Source organism: Ovis canadensis, chromosome 12, assembly GCF_042477335.2.
Source record: "Ovis canadensis isolate MfBH-ARS-UI-01 breed Bighorn chromosome 12, ARS-UI_OviCan_v2, whole genome shotgun sequence".
Taxonomy (NCBI): Eukaryota; Metazoa; Chordata; class Mammalia; order Artiodactyla; family Bovidae; genus Ovis; species Ovis canadensis.
This window is the reverse complement of record NC_091256.1, coordinates 43066379-43084360: the sequence shown is the minus strand read 5'-3', so window position 1 is coordinate 43084360 and position 17982 is coordinate 43066379. Positions and strand designations below refer to the sequence as shown.

At 41.6% G+C, this 17982-nt stretch overlaps 1 protein-coding gene across 2 annotated transcripts in view; it reads left to right on the top strand.

Moving 5' to 3' along the window:
* Nucleotides 1-13780, top strand: part of DESI2 (desumoylating isopeptidase 2) — a 45086-nt gene extending 31306 nt beyond the window's left edge. Inside the window, exons 3-6 of one of the 2 annotated variants that reach the window (XR_011247666.1) lie at nucleotides 105-198; nucleotides 1710-1851; nucleotides 10230-12481; nucleotides 13068-13780. Coding sequence is in view for 1 of the 2 variants with exons in the window: in XM_069545508.1 (XP_069401609.1) it covers nucleotides 105-198; nucleotides 1710-1851; nucleotides 10230-10463 (470 nt within the window). In the remaining variant the exon portion in view is untranslated. Of the gene's footprint in view, nucleotides 1-104; nucleotides 199-1709; nucleotides 1852-10229 lie in introns of both variants that reach the window. The other variant, XM_069545508.1, reaches the window with a different exon arrangement.
* The last annotated feature ends 4202 nt before the right edge of the window (nucleotides 13781-17982 follow it).

The following is a 17982-nucleotide window of genomic DNA, read 5'->3' as shown; positions in this document are numbered from 1 at the left end:
TTAGATGGTATCAGTATTATCTTCATTATTTATTAAATCTAATTCAGCATACTGGTTAAATTTCATGTGATAAATACTAAGAATCATGAGTTTTCTCTTTTCAGAATTTGCTTATGGTGGCCATCCTTATCCCTTTTCTGGAATATTTGAAATTTCCCCAGGAAATGCTTCTGAACTAGGAGAAACATTTAAATTTAAGTAAGTAGGGAGGATAATTTTTATTACACTGTCTTAGGTGCCAAAACTTGTATTCAGGCATACAGAATTCATTCTGTAGATTAAAAAATATAGGAAGTTAAAGTGTTTCTTCAATGTTGTTTTAGTTGCTAATGCTTTAAAATCAAATCTAAGTTGTTGTGTAAAGATAGTAATCAGCCAGATAAAGTGCCTGAAAGAAGCTAGTCTGTTGCTCTTATTGAGGACCCACGAAAGTTATTTTGTCTGCTTTACAAATGTTTTTACCTTAATGTAAGATTTTGCTTTAACAGACTTTCCTATCTAATGATTGCTTCCCTCAGTCTCCTATTTGGAGGCAGATGGAGGAAAGATTGTGACCTACCTAACACTCTTTAAAATCTCTTCATTTTCCCAGTGAAAGAGACACTATTTATAAACGTGAACTAACTAAAATAATCTGAATAGATTAGCTGAGAAAGTATTGTTATTATATGCACTGATAGACCTAAAATGTCTAGAACATATATATATGAGTGTACTCCGGAGCCTTGGGAGTAATAACAGCACCGAAAACCTACTGCTAATGCTGATATCAAATTGTCATTCCTTAATTAAGTTTTATACTTAAAGTGATATTTAGACTCTTAGTTTCAAGGAGCTTTAAAGAAACTTCTAGGCCTATAATAGTTTCCAAGTGAAAAATAATGAAATGAGGTCATAACACTGAAATTCAGTATAGGGCTGTACCCTTTTATCACTACTAAGTTAATGGTTCTCTTTGCCTATAACCAATTTGAAATATTTACGCACATAAGTGCTATAATGCCAGCCTGAATCCATCTGTTAGGTCTCCCTTTTGTCAAAACTCCTAGATAAAAAGATTTTCTGAGTGTTGTCAGTTTTCTTGGATTCTAACTTGAATCTGACTAAAATTGTACTCTCTGTTGAATAATGTCTATTGCATTTCCAGGGTAGTAGTTTAGAAGTGGTGGGGGGGGGTTGGTTTGTTTTTTAGTTTGGTGTATTGTTTAGAATGGGTTTGTTTTTATGCCTTTTTAAAAAATTAGTCATTTGACAGTTGATCTCACTGCAGCCCAGTGGCAGATAACTTAAAAGATTATTTTTAAGTGAGACTATGACCAGCCATTTGATGGCAGCTGTAATTAAACAAGAATATCTGCAGCATGGATCTAGTCCTCTAGTAATATAAATTCTAATGCAGTAGTAATAAAAATAACTGTGATATTACATTTTTAATATAATACTGTTTAATAAGGGATATGACTTATTTTGCATTTGTATTATTTACAAGTGGTGTACTTAAGAGTTCATTGCTTTTAAAAAGTAGAAACTAATCAGCTTATTAAAATACCTCATTTACTTTTTAGTCTTATTACATTAACCCTGCTTTGTTAAACATCCATCATAATGTTCCTGGAAATAAGCATTTCTGGAAATAAGTCTTTAAGCATGCCTATAATATAACTCACACAGCTATATTCTTTTTTTCTTTTTTCTTTTTTTCCTTTAAGAGAAGCTGTTGTTTTAGGGAGCACTGACTTCCTAGAAGATGATATAGAAAAAATTGTGGAAGAATTGGGAAAAGAATACAAAGGCAATGCCTATCATTTGATGCATAAAAATTGCAATCACTTTTCTTCGGCTTTATCAGAGGTAAATTTTATTCTAAAAGTTCTTCAAATAAATAACGTTTACTCATCTACTTACTGCCCCACTATATTTAGCAAGTTATTTTTTTCCTGTTTATTTACATTATGTAATATATGGTATTTTATTTCTTTTCTGTAACTGTTTCTTATACACAAGTGACCTTTCCAAAGTTGGTAACTTTAGAGTCAGCATAGTTTGGGGTTTTTTTTACTTTATGCATTCAATTCTTTTCAATTATATTTTTATTTTGTATTGGAGTATAGCCGATTAACAGTGTTGTGATAGTTTCAGGTGAACAGCGAAGGGATTCAGCCATCCATGTACATGTATCCGTTCTCCTCCAAACTCTCCCTCCCATCCAGGTTGCCACATAACATTGAGCAGAGTTCCCTGTGCTGTATAGGAGGACCTTGTTGATTATCCATTTTAAATACAGCAGTGTGTACATGTCTATCCCAAACTCCTTTACTATCCTCCCCGCCTCCGACTCTCAACCATAAGTTCATTTAGAGTCAGCACAGTTTTAAATTGTAATTCTAGTCATGACCTAGCAAGTGTGTAGGGTGAGTACAATAATGATTCGCTTCTTATGCTAATTTATTTTATTATAGCCTTATATTTTCACTTAAATTAATGCCAAGGGGATTGGGGGAAAAAATCATAAAAAATTAATGCCTAAGTGACTTCCTCTTCTTAGCCAATAAGATTTCTCTTTTCCTAACTTTTAGTTGCTAACTTCAACTTTTTTCTGGCTCTTACTTATTAATAAGTGATTCATTTCTCTTATCTAGAAATTTTACTCTGCCAGTAATCACACAGGCACTTATTTGCCTTCCCAGTTCTTGGGTGCCGAGCAGAAAACCAAAAGTAGATCCAAATTAAAGGACCTTAAAAAAGAAAATGGAGGAAAGAAAGTTAAAAGATTATAAAATAAGGTCTGGAGAATTAAATCGCACTTGAAACCGCTTCCTGGCTTTCTGACACTTAGCAGATGGTCGCAGTGGCCACATCGAGTACCGCAGGAGTTGTGAAATATGTAAAGGAGAAAATGAGCTGCAGTTTCAGTGACCTTCTCTGCAGAGCTGCTTAGCTAGCTGGCCCTTTTTACTGCCCTCCTGGCTTCCCCAGCATAGCTTCCAAACAGGACTACAGCGCACTGTTGATGTGCCTTGCCAGTTGTTTTCTGAGGACCAGTGGCATTTTTGTAAGATACACACCATGGATGTTGACTGAACCGTGTTGCAGGGGTCCACAGAAAGGGGCTTCTCCTCCATGGGGACCATCTGAAATTGAGCTGCTGAGCAGCTCTGTATTTCTCAGACAGAGACGAATTGCATTCCTGACTTGGTGATTGTTGCCAAAAGCTGCCAGTTAGGGGAGAGCACATCACCAGGCCTGTGACCCCTCCGCCCTGTGACCATTCCTAACAGAACTTACTCTCAACCCCATCTCAGGAATGTTTCAGTGCAGGCCCCTTCATGAGTACCAGAATTGAGTATCAGAATTCATTGCAGTTTGCAGCAACGGAGTGCTCACCTAACTCTGCTGTCCTCCCACCTGTCTCCTGGAGCACCCACCTGAATAAGGTAGCTTGATTACCCCATGCAGCCATCCCCAGAATCAGAGGGATCTTTTCTAGACCATTCACTAGATAAATGACCAGGAGGAAAGGAGGTGTTGGCTATATAAACCCATTTTGAAATTTTCTGGAAATTCAGGATTTAATCCTGACTAATTTCTAACATAATGCATCTAGCTGGTTAAATTATATAAAAATGTTTCCTCTGAAAACTCTTCTGTTCCTCGTATATACTTCCCTTCCAGATCCAGACAAAAGGTCTGGGGGAAAGTAGGGGATTCTTTTTTTAATACGAAGTTACGATTGCTGAATGTGACGTACTGATTTTGTAACAATAACAACAACAAAAGAAAACCCTGGCCCCTGAGGAGACCAGGATGGGTGAAGGCATTAATAATCCCTTCCCTCTCCCTGCAGAAGAACTTTTCATTCTGCCTGCCTCAGCTGCTGCAGGCACTTTGAATTCGCACAGGCCACTGAGCTTGTAGTCACAGTGACGGCCCTGGCTCAGGGACAGCGGAAGGGGGCCCTCTCTCCTGCACTCCCCACGCCGAGCATGAGCAGATGTCTCCACACTCACGAGGCTGATCACCTCGCGTCATGTACAGGCAGAACTGTTTGGAACTGAGTACCTTCAGGCAGTCCCTCTGAACCAAGATGCAGCTCATTTTTCAGACTAATTAGAAACCTGGAGCAGAGGGCCCTGTCCATTTGGGCTGCTGCAGCAAAACATTGTAGACTGCTGCTGCTGCTGAGTCGCTTCAGTCGTGTCCGACTCTGTGCGACCCCATAGACGGCAGCCCACCAGGCTCCCCAGTCCCTGGGATTCTCCAGGCAAGAACACTGGGGTGGGTTGCCATTTCCTTCTCCAATGCATGAAAGTAAAAAGTGAAAGTGAAGACGTTCAGTCCTATCTGACTCTTAGCGACCCCATGGACTGCAGCCTACCAGGCTCCTCCATCCATAGGATTTTCCAGGCAAGAGTACTGGAGTGGGGTGCCATTGCCTTCTCCGGCTGGTGGCTTGTAAACAGTAAGAATTTATTTCTCCCGGTTCTGGAGGTTTGGAAGTCCCAGGTCAAGGAGCTGGCCGACCTCAGGGCCTGGCAAGAGGCCTGCTTCCTGGTCCACAGGCCGTCTTCTCGCTGTGTCCTCACCTGGTGGAAGCAGTGCAGAAGCTCCCACACCTCTTCTGTAAAGCTGCTGACCCAACTCCTGACCTAATTACCTCCCAGAGGCCCCACCTCCAAATACCAGCACAGTGAGGGTTACAGTTTCCGCAGGACTTTCGAGGGGATACAGATATTCTGTCTGTAGCCGGCCCACAGTGCTCAGCACAGTGAGAAGGCACCCTGGGGCCTTGTTAACCCTGTGCTGCCTGACTCATGTTTGCCCTGCTGAGAGTGCCCTGACACCGTAAGCTTAGCTTCTGGTGGCACCCTCTGGTATTTTCCTTCTTCTGTGCGCACCCTGACTCTCATGACGTTGCTTCGGCCCTGAAAAATCTTTCAGGTCAACTTCAGCTTATTGGCCAGCATTGTGCTGTGCCTAAATTGATACCTTAGACCAGATGAAGAAAGCTCAAACTGAAACTGAAACTTTGATGGTTTAATGGAGTTTGTTTCAGCTGGCTAAGTCTGGCACCTCTCAAGAGTGCAGCTGAGCTCAGTACTTCAAGTTGGTCTCCATGCCACAGGGGGTCCTCTGATCATTTCTACTGTGACAGCTTGAGGGGTGAACTGTGTGAAAAAAGTTAGCAAAGCAGCCCGGAGACTGCTGTCCTGAGAAACGCCTGCATACAGAGTCATCCTTGGCTGCCTCTAAGAACTTGGTTTTCAGGAGGGTCCCACCTGCCCCAGACTCCTGCAGGTTAAGGGCTTATGTACCTGAACTGTCTGTGTGACAGTGCGACTTGTGCTAAAGCCCTGCTTTGGTTCTGGGGGTCTAAGTACATGCTAGGAAAGGGTGCCTATATGACCAGGCCTACATGAAAGCCTTAGACTCTAGGTCTCTCATGTCCCCTAGTGTACACATTCCGCGTGTGCTGTCACCGCTTCTTATCCTGTGTGACTCCACTATGAAGAGGACCTTTGAAAGCTTGCGCCTGATTTCCTCTGGACTTCGCCCTGTGCCTTTTTTCTTGCTAATTTTGTATTCCTTTTACTGTAATAAATCATAGCTGTGAATACAACTATGTGCCAAGTCCTGTGAGTCCCCTCAGCAAATCATCTAACCTGGAGATGGTCTTGGGGACTCCTGATACAGTTCCCTAGCATTCTCCAAAGGTTACAGATTTTTTTCAGAATGTAGTATAACTATAGATTCCCCTCCCCCATCCCCAGATTCAAAAATAATTGATATCTTTCAGTTCAGTGCAGTTACTGTCCTTGTCCTATTTTTTATCAATGGGATTCTCTTTAAGTCAGCTTCTGAGTCTTTTGATATGATGCTAATTAAAAAAAAATTTTATTAGAGTTTAGTTGCTTTACAACGTATGTTAGTGTCTGCCGTACAATAAAGTGAACTAGCTATACGTATACATCTATCCCCCCTTGCGGTTTCCCTCCCGTTGGGTCACCACAGAGCTCTGAGTAGTGTGCCCTGTGCTATACAGTAGGTCCTCGTTAGCTATCTGCTGGACACATAGTAGTGTATAGATGTCAGTCCCAGTTCATCCCACCCTGACCTCGGTCATCTTTAACAGCCTTCTTGGGTTTTGGTATAATGAAATATTCCAGGCTCATCTATATATTTCCTACCTCAGAACTGTTTCCTTCTAGTAAATATTTAGAAATCTTAATCTGGGTATTAGGGTTGCTCCTTGCTAATGCGTTGGTGATAGTTTCTAGGTTTTTTTTCTTTTCTGCAGAAGACAGAGCTAGGACTTTTTTACAGATTCATAATGATGTTTCTCGGAGAAGGCAGTGGCACCCCACTCCAGTACTCCTGCCTGGAAAATCCCATGGATGGAGGAGCCTGGTAGCCTGCAGTCCATGGGGTCACTGAGGGTTGGACACGACTGAGCAACTTCACTTTCACTTTCATGCATTGGAGAAGGAAATGGCAACCCACTCCAGTGTTCTTGCCTGGAGAATCCCAGGAATAGGGGAGCCTGGTGGGCTGCTGTCTTTGGGGTCACACAGAGTCGGACACGACTGAAGTGACTTAGCAGCAGCAGTAGCAGTGATGTTTCTACTTAAAATTCAGGCTATAGGATTTTTACTTAACCTTATCAGTAGTATGTATATCTGTACTTTGCTATGCCAGGTATAAAATCCCATTTCTCAACAACATAATTACCCATTCATTTTAATCCCTCTATACCTAAAACAACCTTGAAAGTGAAAGTGAAGTCGCTCAGTTGTGTCTGACTCTTTGCAACCCCATGCACTGTAGCCTACCAGGCTCCTCTTTCCATGGGATTTTCCAGGCAAGAGTACTGGAGTGGCTTACCATTTCCTTCTCCAGGGGATCTTCCCAACCCAGGGATCGAACCTGGGTCTCCTGCATCGTAGACAGATGCTTTACCGTCTGAGCCACAAGCTTAGAGTAATAGTATAGCCACTGCCACCAACAATATGACTGCTGAAAAGTAGAACTGTTTTGCAGTTCTATTTTTAGAGTATGGCTCAATAAAAGTAACAGTGTTTTATAGTTGAAATAATTTTTTTCTTGTGTGGTCATGCCACCAGTTGACTACACAGGGTCCTTGTTCCATTGATCCTCTTTTTGGTTGGGAGGTGCTTTTTTGTTTAATTTTGTGTTTATAAAGTCTTTTCATGGTTCCACAGTCAAATGTGGGAGAAAGAAAAAATGTGTTCATAGCTTTCTAACTTCTCAGTATCCACTCCCCTCCACCCTTCTTCCTTGGCCTCTAGAACTGTAAGAGAAAATACTGAATTGTTTTAGCCACTGAGTTTCTGATAGTTTGTTAAAGTTGCCACAGGGAACCAGTACAGATGCTGGTACCTAGAGATGGGCCGCTACTATAACAATACCTTTACCAATCTGCAGGTGGTTTTAGAATTGGGTGATTGGTAAAGGCTGGAGCAATAATGAGGAGTTTGATAGAAAAAACCTGGACTACCTTGAACAGACTTAGCAGAAATACTGAATATATACATATTAAAGGTACTGCTGGTGAGGGCTCAGAAGGAAATAAGGAACATGTTATTGGAAATTAGAGGAAAGGAAATCTTTGTTATATAGTGACAGGAAGCTTAGCTGAATTTTGTCGAGCAGTTTTGTGGAAAGCAGAACTGTAAACATTAAACTTGAATATTTAGCTGATGAGATTTCCAAGCAAAGTATTCTTTCTGCTTATGCACAGAAGGAAAAAAGAAATGAACAAAGAAAGATAAAATAAGGAAAGAAAAGTTAAGTGACAGAGGAGTCAGAACTTAATGGTTTGGAATTGTTCGGCCTGTCCAGGTGGGAAAGACGGTAAAAGTAGGGGCTTTTCTGTTATGAAAGCATATTGTAGAGAGAAGGCCCAAGGGTGTGACTGGGTAGCTGCTGCTGAAGAGATTAAAGATTCGACTCCTGGATCCTTGGGAAATCAGGAATAGAAATGGAATCTTCCAGGAGAGATCTATAGAGGAACCTCATATCTCGTAGAGTGAATCCCATGATGTACACAGGAGACTCAACATTTTTGAGGTTGTTATGTTAGTAGAAACACTGCCAGCTTGGAATAAAAGGGATGGAGAAAGGACAAAATGAAAGATGACTCTTGGATTCTCAAATTCTATAGGCAGGAAATAGGCTGGTGAGAAAGGATGATTTCATGGGCCCAGACAACAGAACTGAGGACCACAGAGGATTAGTCCCGAGCCTTGAAACCTAATGGAGGTTGCCTGGTCAGATTTTGAAATTGCTTAGGACTAATAATTCCTTCCTTCCTCCCATGTTCTCCCTTTTAGAATGGGAATGTGGGTAATTTACTCTGTGCTTATCCACCATTATATTTGGGGAGCATCCTATACAGACTTTTCTCTACTTTTTTTTTTTTCCACTTAACATTGTAGCATGGAGTTTATTCTCTAACAGCTGAATGATACTCCTTGTTTGGATGTGCCAAAATGTCAGTTTCCTATTAATGACGTTTGGGTTATTTTTAGTCTTTGGCTATTACAAACAGTGCTATAATTAGTAACCCTGTTCCTACCTCTTTTCAGTAAACTCCTAGAAAGAGAGATTACCAAATTGATGCTTAAATGCAAAAGTAATTTTTTTATATGAATCAAATATTTTTTGATCACTTTCCACAGTAAGAAATATATTTTACATCATGATCTAGATGTGTACACATAATTAAAACAAGTATCACAGATACCCTATTATCTACAGATTATTTCATTTTAAGAATTCAAGTTACAGTGCTCAGTGACTTATGAATCTTGACTCAAAGGTTAATAAAAGACATTGGCTTGATCAAGGATCTGCACACATATTCTGAAAGAGCCATATAGTAAGTATTTTAGGCCTGTGGACTACTACTCCTGGATTCCATTCTGTCTCTGCCATGGTAGCCCAGGACGCATAGGCCATAAAAAATGAAGGGGCATGGCTGTGTTACAGTAAAATTTTTATTTATAAAAACAGGTGGCTTTAGTTTACAGAACTCTGTTTTAGGTTAATCTAGCCAGCTCTGGGTTTTGAGATGAAGTACATTCATACATGGAGAAATAAAATTAGGATTTAGGAAAGAGAATGAAGAAAACCGCTTGGATAGTCAACAATTGCTTATTACATTAACCTGACTATTCCTAGTCACCACTTCTGTGGTAACCTTCAAATATACAAATGCCCCTAATTATGTCTTGGGTGTAAAATATAATGGAATACTTGTTTGCCTGTGTTTTTTAGAATAAACAGATAGGAATGGAATAATATCAGGTCATTGCTCAGCTTTCCCCCAGATCTACTTCATGCACATTCTTCAAGTATGTTTAAGTACTGTCTGCGTCTCAGGGCTTCTAGGCAGTGTAATCAAAAATGATCAAAACTTTCTACTTTCCCCCCAGAGAGACCACCCTCTAGGGTTGTAGTTAAGACAGAGACATAGTGTTTAAATGAAGCCATTAAGGCATAGGGCTAAAATGTCACATTGCTTGATTACAGGTGACAGCTTATTTACATTTTAGCTAACTTTTGGACATAAGATACTTTGAAACCAGCGAAGCTAAACTAGCTGATACTTCACTTCTGAATCATAATTATCATTATTACAAAGATTATAATCTTTGACATGGTTGGAGGCAACACCACCACAGGGACAATAAAGCATGGCCTAGTTAAGCCCAGTTTCGACTGTGGAAGGAAAGGAGGGTAATAAAGTTAGTATTATAAAAGACCTAGTTGATACTATTTGCAGTCGGAAAAAGATGAGGCTTACAAGTTCTAAGGATAAGGATGAGAACTGCCTGGAGCTCCTGTTACTTGAATAATATCTTCTTTCACACGTCTTTTCTTCTGTGTTCAAAATACTTCTACAAGCATCTCCAAGCAGTTGCAAAGAGCAAAGAAAGAAAGGAACGAAATGGAATTAGCTTGATTTTATAGATGTAAAAAATAAGCAGCTTAGCAAAGTTCTTCAGAAAGGAAGGGACAGAGCTGACAGTAGGGAGACCCCAAGCTTCTGAGTTAGGGAGCGGCTTGTCATCAAAGGTTGGAAATAATAGCACCAAAGGATGTGGAACAGTGGCTTTTCTACATATCCGCCTCCTCCCTGACCCTCCACTCCTTGGCAGCGAACCAGATAACCTCAATCTCTCACCTAATGCTATGCTTCTCCTCTGTAGATTCTCTGTGGGAAAGAGATTCCTCGCTGGATCAATCGGCTTGCCTACTTCAGCTCCTGTATACCTTTTCTACAGAGTTGCCTCCCAAAGGAGTGGCTCACGCCTGCAGCCCTGCAGTCCAGTGTCAGCCAGGAGCTCCAGGACGAACTGGAGGAAGCAGAGGACGCTGCAGCCTCGGCCTCCATGGCCAGCACCCCCGCAGGCTCCAGACCTGGGCGCCACACCAAACTATAAACGTCTCCAAAGTCACACATTCAGAACTGTCTGTGGCAGTTGACTATCACTAGAGAAAAGTAAAAGAATAAACGTCCTTTGGATATTTTGTATGCAAAGATGGCTCTCCCCCAAATCCCAGTTTTTCAGCTCAGGATTATATTTGTAATCAAAAACAAAACAAAAAAAATAAATCACTTGGCGCAGGAGGGAGAACTTTGTATGAAGCTGCCCTCTGTTTTTTTTACCCACTTGTAAATTTGGATTTACTTCTGTTTTATACAAGCTCTGTTAAGTTATGTTTACAGTATTTTGTATCACTGTTTACAAATCTTGCATGGACTTCTGCCACCATGAAAGAAGAAAATCATGTCTTCAGAACTTAGGCAGGCAATCTTTGTACACTTCTGACCCTTGCCCGAGCTACGGCATACGTCATAGGCACAGAGGAAGGTACCTACACAGTGAGAGTCACCGTGACCTGCTTAAGAATTGTCTTTTAGGTTTGTCTTTGTTCTTGTTACCCTTTGGGCACCAGGATGCACAGAGGTAAGGAGCACACACAGCCCTAAGGGCTCAGGACCTTGGTCTGCGTGAGAGGTGCCCGAGCCCAGGTGCTCTTAGCGCGCCTTCCACTCCGAGTAGCACATCTCCCAAGGTTCCCGCTGAACGGTTGCTTTCATCCCAAATATCCGTCCACCTCCACGGGGGGTGCACTCTCATGTCAGTCTGGCCTCGAAGCCTCTGATTCTGTAAGTAAGATGTTTTTCGTTAAAGATATTCTTGCTGGTAACAAGTGTTTTTGCACATGCATTGGGGAGGGGGGGCTTCATTTTTATTTTAGTATATATCTGTATCCTCCCTGCACAGGATTTTGTACGTGGGGCAGGAGTATCCTAAGTGGTAGCCTTCTGAGTAGCAGTGTGAGTTGACATTCAACTGCTTTTAACTATTCAGGCTACCTTTTATACTACATCTTGAAAACAAGAGTCTAAACGAACACTTTCCCAAAAAGTGAATACTTGGATATTTTAAGCATTTTATGTTCCCTACCAGAAAGACTATGTTGAAGTTTGTTAGTTTGTTATGGGAGTAGTTTCACCTCATATAGAAAGCCTAGTCTCATTGACCTCATGTGGGAAACACATATTTATGTGTCTTAGACTTCATCTTTTTCTGTTCTCCCAAATGTATGTGTCTTACATAACCTACTCTAAGAATGAAGTTGTCACCACAGGTATGTCCTTATTAGCAAGGAATCTGTCTGCTCACGTCTACTCCCAGTTTGACCCTTGGATGTAAGAGCCTCCCAGTTTGACCCTTGGATGTAAGAGCCAAGTCATTACATGTCAGATTCAATTTTTCTGCCTTAAGAATGAATGTCCTATATAAAATATTGGATGCAGTGTATAAATTATCCAAGGCAGTGACTTCAGCTTTATATATATTGTTAGTTTTAAAATCATCTACATTTATTTAAACTTCTAGATGGGATTGTTTGCTATTACTCTTTGTAAAGATACATATCTTTCAGTAAACTACATTTTTAACTTTTCCATAAGCTGATTTTGAGTCGTTTTATCAAATAAAGCACACCCTGTTCATAGGGAAAGTAAACCTTGGGTTTGACCTGAGGAAAATGAAGCCACTTCACCTAATCACGCTTTTGACTGTTCTGCTTCTGGAGAGGAAAGCCTTTATGAGTTATTCACAGTTCTTTGGGAGGGGCAGAGCACTTGTTTTAAGAGATGAGCCAGAAAGGAATATATGATCTTTATGAGACGTCTCAGTTCAGGTCTGAAAGTGAGATAGAGAATAAAATGCAAAGACTCTGATAGTGAATCAGTTCACTCAAAGAAGAGTCCAATCCTAACCTAAAACTCAGGTTAGTGATAAATGTTTAGTGCAGCTTGCTTGGGATATTTTTAAAGAATAATTTGGTGGATTCCAGTTTTCTTGCTATCCATTCAGATAGACGCGATTTTAAGTCTGTGCTGCCGACACCCGTGAAGGAGTGGCCGTTGTCGAGGCACTTCTTGGTGAGTAGCCAGGAACCTTCTACCTTTGCTCGTCCAGATTCCAGCACCTCAGCACACAAACGATTTTATTGTGATTTTGTTGTATTTGTTTTCATCTGCAGCAACTGGGGTTTAAAAATAGTGTAAAGGGTCTTAGTAAAAGTAAATAATGGCCTAAAAGGCCAATTATTGTAGAATCAGCAGATAAAATTCTGAACATGAGATTGTTGGCAGTCTGATTGTACTTGAGGTTGAGGAAATAAGTGTCTTTAGAAAATCTCATTTAAGTCCGTTTGTTCACTACAGTTCAAAATTGAGGATGAATTTGATTAACTAGCGTTTAGCCACCTTCCCTTGCCCTTGAAGGAAAAGCCTCTTGTTCTCAACCTGATCTCTGTTAAGAAAAATCCTATATAAAAAACCAGGTCATTAAGATACACGTGATATGATGGCATCAGATGTTCTCTTTGTAGTTGTAACCAAGTGAAACACATTTCTCATGGTGGGTTGGACAGTAATAGCGTTAAAGAGGGCCAGGAGCTGCTGGTTTCTACTGTTTGTTCTCAGTGCCCTTTGGTTTCATGTTTTCCTTTTTTTCAACCCTAAGAAGGGGCATCAGTTTTGGAAAGCGCAGCCTGTGGAGTGGCAGAAGGCAGTGATGGCAGCAGTGAAGAGAGCCTCCACTTGATGCCTGAAATCCAGCCCACTGTTGCTCTGACCCACAGCAATAGTGCAAGTTACCTTCACCAGCATTTGTACAGAGCAGGGAATTCTGGTTTTCGCCGATTGATAGCATTGTGTGTATGAGGAGATTCAACCCTACAGACGGCTGCGGGACTCTGTATCCATGGCTTCTTTCCATCACAAAACGGGTAGAAACATTTTCACTGCTTCAGGGTTCTCATCTGTGTGTCGTCCTATGGCTCCATTTCTTTAAGATACTCTGTAATTTTGATACATGCTGTATTTTCTTCCAATGACTAAGTTTAAAAGGCTTGGGTTCTGTTCAGCAAATTGGCCATACTGCCATTGTACCCCTTCCCTTCAGTGTGGTTTAGCGTGCAGCTCAGTCATTAGACTTTCATTGTCTACCCAGTCAATACACATCTCCACTGTTTGAAAGGTGTTACAGCAGTGGGAGAATCTTCATGAACCTGAAGATTATTTCTTGTGAATTTGAATGCAAATGTACTGTCATTCATAGTGTTTATATGAAAAAATACCAGGAATCTTCACTTTTGCTACCTTGATATAGCGTTGGGCTATTGTGTTAACAACATTGAAATACATCAATTTATTAAAAAATACTTTTATAAGAAATGTTTTATAGTGCTTTCTGACCTCCAGAAGACTGCAAATGTTACATATGGGGGGGTGGGCGGGGAGTGTACTATTTAAATTTTTTTGTTTGTTTATACACTTTTAAAAGCTATACTCCATTTACAGATTACAGGTACTTGTAGACCGGTGGGGATAAGGATAGGGCCCACCCTGAACACACACTCCCCGTCTAGAAGCACCTGGCTCTGTTCCCCACGTTGGAACAGTGCATTCTGTAGTCTCTCTTACACCCAATAGGGACGTTATTTGTTAAACCCAAGAATCCCGTCTGCTCTGCAGAGACATTGCGCACCCTTCTCCATTGTATATTGGTCTTGAGTTTGCATGTACTTTTACTCTCATGTATTCCTGATGAACTTCAGGTCCATGGACCAGCTCCTCGACAGTCAAAGCATAACCACACATGCTCCCAGGCAGCAGTGCCAGCCCCAGCTTCTAGGCGATGGAGGCAAAGCTGGGGAGGGAGAATATGCCCTCTTGTCTCTGCCAGGAGTGCAGGGGAGACACCTGTAGGGGAATGGCCCCCACTATCCCTGAACACACACTGCCCGTCTAGAAGCACCAAGTGAGCAGGAGCCTGGGTGACTCTGCTCCTAGTTTCTTGTAAACCTATTCTGCTCTGCACCTCTAACCTAACCCTTCCCCCATCATTTTGTACCTAGTCCCTCCACAAACTCAAAAACTTCACAAGTGGTGGCTAGGGCTCCCTGGTGGCCCAGTGGTTAAGACTGAGCTTCCACTGCAGCGGGTGCAGGATCAGTCCCTGGTTGGGGAACTAAGATCCTCATGCTGCATGATGCAGCCAAAAAAAAATAATGATGATGGCCGTTTATGATCTGTCAATGCCTGTTCACTTTCTGCTAACTAGGAATGATCTACAACTCATTTGTTCTCAAGGACAGAAACCAAAGGGGAGCTTTCCCCCAAGTCTAAATAGGTTTTTAATAGACTACCAACTCCAATCTGGTAAAGCAACAAGTCTTACCTGTAGAAAGGATGCCAAATACACTGAGGGGCAATGGTCTTTACTCTCCCATTATCTGTCCCCGAAGTTCTCATCACCCAGATCTCAGTGTGCAGAAGTCTGTGCTAATAAAGATGAATGCTCCATGCTATGCATTGCAAGAAGTAGATTAGAGGCAGGCAGCTACTTCCTTACGGATTCTGAACCCAGAGAACTGCTGAGCCCTCTCAAGCTTGTCTCTTTGATAGTTTCCCTGAAAGAAAGATCCTGCCAAAGAGGATTATACTTTGTTCCTACAGTGGAAAGTGTGAATAGTTTCTGTCTTGTCAAGGCCAAGGGAAAAGCTAAGGTTAAGCAAGTGTGTGTGTAATCGCTCAGTCATGTCCAACTCTGCGACCCCATGGACTACAGCCAGCCAGGCTCCTCTGTCAGTGGGGATTCTCCAGGAGAGCATACTGGAGTGGGTTGCCATGCCCTCTTCCAGGGGATCTTCCCAACCCAGGGATCGAACCCAGGTCTCCTGCATTGCAAGCAGACTTTACCAGCTGAGCCACCAGGGAAGCCCAAGCTTAAGCAAGGCCTGCTCTCAGTTGCAGCTCAGGAATGCATTCATTTCCACTTTGCTGTACAGTAGAAACTAACACAACATTGGAAAGCAACTCTACTCCAGGAAAAAGAAATTTTTTAATAAAAATAGGCCCCAAAATATGTGGCCTCAGCTAAAATATGGATTTGAATTTGCTTTTTGAAAAAATAGAAATATTTGTAATTCCACCACACTGTTTATGTCAATAAATAATAACTGTGATAAAATATTTCCTTCAAGGAGTAAAACTAATAGGTCAACAGCAGAGAAAAATTGTTAAATACTGAAGAATAATGACCTAAAATACATTAAAGCTTGAGCTGAACATGCTTCTTAAGTAGTTAATGTCCAATATTAAATGTTTTATTTAATTGCCCATTGTTTGATAAATATTAATATAAAATATTAAAACCAGTGACCAGTCAGATAAAACAACATGTATTATTTTAAAATGTATTATAAATATTATAACCCAGGTTGTATTGTATATGCTTTAAAAGGTTTGAGAAAAAAACAAAAAACATGACCTTTAAAATTATGTAAATACATTATGAATATTTATTATTTTAAAATTTGAACAGCAATAAAATTTATGATCCTACAAGATCATTCAAGAAAAAATCGGGAAAAAAAAAATCGGGCAGTTGACCTCGGTCAGCTGGGGGAGGTTCTTCTTCCCCTGTGTTTCTCCTTTCCTGTCACACAGAGCATCCTACTGGTGACACTTCTGTCACCAAATGTGTGGGGGTTTTCTCCAAACCAAGCGGTTCTCCACGACACAGGCTGGTGGGTCTACAACTCAGTTCTGACACTGTCTGCCTGGAGATGGCATCAATCCCACAGGTTAAGGGCTCAGTGCCACTAAACTGCCCCCCACTTCAGATGCCAGTCACTAGTAGTAGGGCCCCAGGTTACCCACAATCTCTGTCTGACTTGGCTACAAATTAGAGGTTCCCACAACACCCTCCTTGAGTTTGATTTGCTACAGTGACACACAGAGCAACAGTTCATTTACCAGTTTATTAAAGGATATGATTTAGAAAGTACAAATGAACAACCACATAAAGGGAAATGCAAGGTGGGGTCTGAGAGTATCCAGGGCACGGGGGAGCTTCTGCCCCTCTGGAGCCAGGGTGCGTCACCCTCTTGGTATGTGGATGTGTTCAGCCACCTGGAAGATCTCCAAACCCCATACCATTGGGATTTTATGGAGGCTTCTTCACTTGGGGATGAGTAAGTATTAACTCCACTTTCAGCCCCTCTTACCTCTCAGGTAGGGATGACGGGAAAAGATTCCAACCTTCTAATCATGGTTTGGGTGGCTCAGTGGTAAAGAATCTACCTGCCAACGCAGGACACACAGGAGACGGGTTTGATCCCTGGGTCAGGAAGATCCCCTGGAGAAGGAAATGGCCACCCACTCCAGCATCCTTGCCTGGGAAATCCTATGGACAGGGGAGCCTGTCGGGCTACAATCCATAAGGGTCACCAAGAGTCAGACCCAACTGAGCAACTAAGCATGCAAGCAGTCATGGCTTGGTCTTTCTGGAGACCAGGAGCCATAAGGTGCCCACCCAGAGTGGCCTCAACAGAACAAAAGCTGCTCCTGGTGCTCTTATCACTCAGGAGTTTACAAGGGTTCTAGGAGCTCTGTTCTTAGAATCGGGGCCAGGGACCAACACATATTATTTCGTATTATCTCACAACTTCCAATTTTTTGACCTACATACTCATCACAGCTTGAAGCCAGAGTCACTCTCCATGTTACAACGGGAAAACGTCCTTACTGTTTCCAAAAGCCAATCCTCCTGTATCACTAGGTCCCACCCTCTCATCTCTCAAGGCCTTGTCCCAACTTTATCCCTTGTCCCCTTTGAAACATTAGTTTCCTTTTCTCCACTGGATCATTCCTATCAACATAAAACATGTTCTACGCTTTCTCAACTAAAACCAACAATCCAAGATAAAGTCTTCCTTCACTCCCTCATCCCTAGCAGGGCAACTTTTCCTGATTTCTCTCTACAGCAAAAGTTCATGCACCTTCAAGTCCCATTCACTCGTAAATAATATTTTGGTTTACATACATATATATTTCAGCCTGAAAAATAATGAAATGAACACCTCCCTGTACCCACCACCCAGCTTAAAAAAATAGAACATGAGCAGGAAGCTGCATCTCCCTCCACAGTCACTTCCTGGTCCCTCCACTGAGGGGATGATGACTATCCTGAACCGTGTGTTAAACATTCCTGTTTTTAACAGTTTTTCATACCCACTTATGCATCCCTAGACAGTATATTGTTTGGTATTACCTATTTCAAGACTTTTTATAAATGGAATCACTTTGCATATGTTCTCCCGTGATTTTAAAAAATTTTATATATTTCTTGAGTTCGTGCATATTTATGTGTGCAGTTACAGTCCACTGTCACTGCTGTGTACCTAGAGCACAGTTTTATATATATTCTACTTTTAATGGACATTTGGGCTGTTTACCGAAACAGCCCTAATGCCCTTGTGAATGTTGTTTAGGACATATCTTCTGCTCGGATAGAAAGGTCCCTCTAGGGGTGGAACTTTGAGGCTGGAGGGACCATGGGGGAGGGTTTCCACTTATCTGGGAGAGGAACT